At 47.4% G+C, this 2,907-nt stretch overlaps 1 protein-coding gene across 1 annotated transcript in view; it reads left to right on the forward strand.

Annotated features, from left to right (window-relative positions):
• VPS11 (vacuolar protein sorting 11 homolog (S. cerevisiae)) overlaps positions 1–2,440 on the forward strand; it is a gene marked incomplete at its 3' end in the record, with an annotated part of 7,975 nt that extends 5,535 nt beyond the window's left edge. Inside the window, exons 10-14 of the mRNA XM_009873697.1 lie at positions 127–288; positions 757–896; positions 1,193–1,395; positions 1,929–2,100; positions 2,213–2,440. Coding sequence (XP_009871999.1) covers positions 127–288; positions 757–896; positions 1,193–1,395; positions 1,929–2,100; positions 2,213–2,440 — 905 coding nt within the window. The remainder of the gene's footprint in view (positions 1–126; positions 289–756; positions 897–1,192; positions 1,396–1,928; positions 2,101–2,212) is intronic.
• Between the last annotated feature and the right edge of the window lie 467 nt (positions 2,441–2,907).

Raw genomic sequence — 2,907 nt, forward strand, 5'->3', positions numbered from 1 at the left:
TCCTGTACCGCGCTTTCTATCCGTCATGTCACTGACTCCGGGAATGAGCGCTCCGTGCAGCAGGGAAAAATCACTAGTCTGTCTGAGACCGATTGGGGTGCTTGACTTTTTCTGTCTATGTTACAGGCTAATTCGGAGGAGTTCATTCCAGTCTTTGCGAACAATTCCCGAGAACTGAAGGCTTTTCTGGAGCACATGACTGAGGTGCAGGCTGACTCTCCGCAGGGTGTCTATGACACTTTACTGGAACTTCGACTCCAGAACTGGGCACATGAACAAGATGAGCAGGTTTGAGCTCCTCCAGCCTTGTGTTTTGAGCGGTAGATGCGTTGTCTTTGAATCCTATTTGCATTCTTGCCAACCCATAGCCCTTCTAGATGGGCATTGATAACATGAGGCAGTACGTATGCTGTGCTGGACAAATGGCACATAAATGGGAAAGCTGCATGCTGGTTGGGAGAATACTCCTTTCAGTGAGGCTGAGCTTGTTTTGTATGAGTCTCATTCAAGAACAGATTCCAGACAATGTGACCTCTGTGGGCAGATGCCTCTCCCATAAAGGTAGCTCTGTATGCTTGCCTGGATCTCTGAGGATGCTGTTGGGGCAGAAGAAATCATGTCTTGTTTGCTTAAAAGGGATAGAGAGCCAACAGCAAAACAGCCCTCCTCTTGGAAGAGCTGCAAATTGGTGTCAGGCCTTTGTGCAAAATGGTCTATCTGTGTTGTTCCCCTCCGACGTTTCTTCCTTCTCTGTAGGTCAAGGAGAAGCTGCACAACGAAGCTCTCACCCTCCTGAAGAGCGGAAGGTTCAGAACAGTCTTTGATAAGGCCTTGGTCTTATGTCAGATGCACAATTTCAAGGATGGCGTCCTCTACCTCTATGAGCAGGGCAAACTGTGAGTGTTGCTCTTGTCTGTAGGGTCCTGTCCCTCCCTGCTCCTGTAGGGATTTCTGAGCTGTGAATGCCCCAGCCTTGCAATGGTCATGGCCTATTTAGTATCTCAAGATGGTAACTGTAGATCATTGTTCAGCTAAAAATATCTAGGGCAGTTACGTAGAGAGCGAATGACAGACCCGTCCCGCTTCTGCGTGAGTGGGCATTGCCTGACTAGATGAAAACCTGAGGTCCCTGTAATAACTCAGAAGGAGAGATGGGTTGTTGTTGCAGCTGATGAGTCTCTTTCTCCCATAGTTTCCAACAGATCATGCACTACCACATGCAGAATGAGCAGTACAAGAAGGTGATTGAGGTGTGCGAGCTGTATGGAGACCAAGAGGCTTGTCTCTGGGAACAGGCTCTTGGCTACTTTGCGCGAAAAGAAGAGGACTGCAAAGAGTATATTGCTGCGGTGCTGAAACATATCGAGAACAAGAATCTTATGCCTCCATTGCTTGGTAATAATGATATGTGGCACCCTCAGGAAAAAAACCCAACCTCCCCCAAACAAACTAGTTTATAGCATTGTCTACAGGTTAGAAATTTGGGAGAAGTTTGAGCCCACCATTTAAAGTAATAACCTGCTTTACAGAGAAAAGTGATGTCACAGAGAGCTCCCTAGTTAGAAGCAAAGATCTGTGGTATCAGTCAGCCATGTCTGTACATGCTTTCTGTTCTGTTGGCGTGGGGAGCCGAAGGGCTTGCTCAAGCTACCGTTTCACCTTGGTGAAGCAGAAACAGAATTTGATCCGCTAGATCTTTGCTTTGCCCCTTTTGGTCTGAGCTCTCCGAACATGCTCCCACTCACCCACTTTGGGAAGAGGTTGAACTGAAACAGAGTCTTTAAATGAGCTCTCCGGTTCAGTACAGACGCTGACCACCTTTGCCTGTACGTTGCCTTTTACAGGAAAGCAGTCTGTCCAGGTAGGACTATCGTAGCTGCATTTTTTTTTTTTCCTTGGGTTTAAACTAATGTCTCGGTTGCTATCAGTTGTGCAGACGCTGGCTCATAACTCCACAGCAACACTGTCCGTGATTAAGGATTATCTTGTCAACAAGCTGCAGAAGCAGAGCCGCCAGATAGAGCAGGACGAGCAGAGAATTAAAAAATACAGAGAAGAAACAACAAGGATCCGCCAAGAGATCGAAGAGCTAAAAGCAAGGTGTGGGACTGTGTGCTGTCTCTTCTTACATAGGGTTGAACTGCTGCTTTCTTTTGTTAAGGCAAAATGTACTTTGTCTTTTTCGCCATTCTGTCTCCTCTTGTTCTGTCAGTCCCAAGATCTTTCAGAAGACCAAATGCAGCATTTGCACCAGTGCCCTGGAGCTGCCCTCAGTCCACTTTCTGTGTGGTCATTCCTTCCACCAGCACTGCTTTGAAAGCTACTCTGAGAGCGATTCAGAATGTCCTACTTGCATGCCAGAAAATCGCAAAGTGATGGATATGATCCGCGCCCAGGAGCAGAAGAGAGATCTGCATGACCAGTTTCAGCATCAGGTAAGGTATTGTTGCCTGTCTTACCAAATTTAAATAAGTAGGGGTTAGATTCATTTATGGATCCACAGAGGCTGTCAGAGAAGGATAAGGGTGGAAGTATTTTAAAAACAAGGTTATGCTGACCCTGAATGGCGAGGCGTTGGGCCCTAGGGTGACTGCACTGCCCTAGGGTGACCTGCACAGGGCGTACGCTGTCCTCGATGCTCTCCAGATGTGGAACTCTTCTTGCCTGACCCTGAAACAGGTCAAGACCTGTTGGCTGGCGTGACTGATCAGCAAGTTGCCTAGGACAAATTAAGGAGAAAGGAAAAAATGTGTGAGTTGGAATGGTGACAGGACAGGGCAGTAGGTGTACAGCAACGGTGTTGCATCCGCATTGTGTTTTCTGAGGATGAAGTGGTGAAGTTGAGAATGGGGTGTTACCTACAACACCTTAATGCATGAGAGACTAGAGTAGCCAAGGCAGTCGCTT

Source organism: Apaloderma vittatum, unplaced genomic scaffold (assembly GCF_000703405.1).
Source record: "Apaloderma vittatum isolate BGI_N311 unplaced genomic scaffold, ASM70340v1 scaffold44587, whole genome shotgun sequence".
Taxonomy (NCBI): Eukaryota; Metazoa; Chordata; class Aves; order Trogoniformes; family Trogonidae; genus Apaloderma; species Apaloderma vittatum.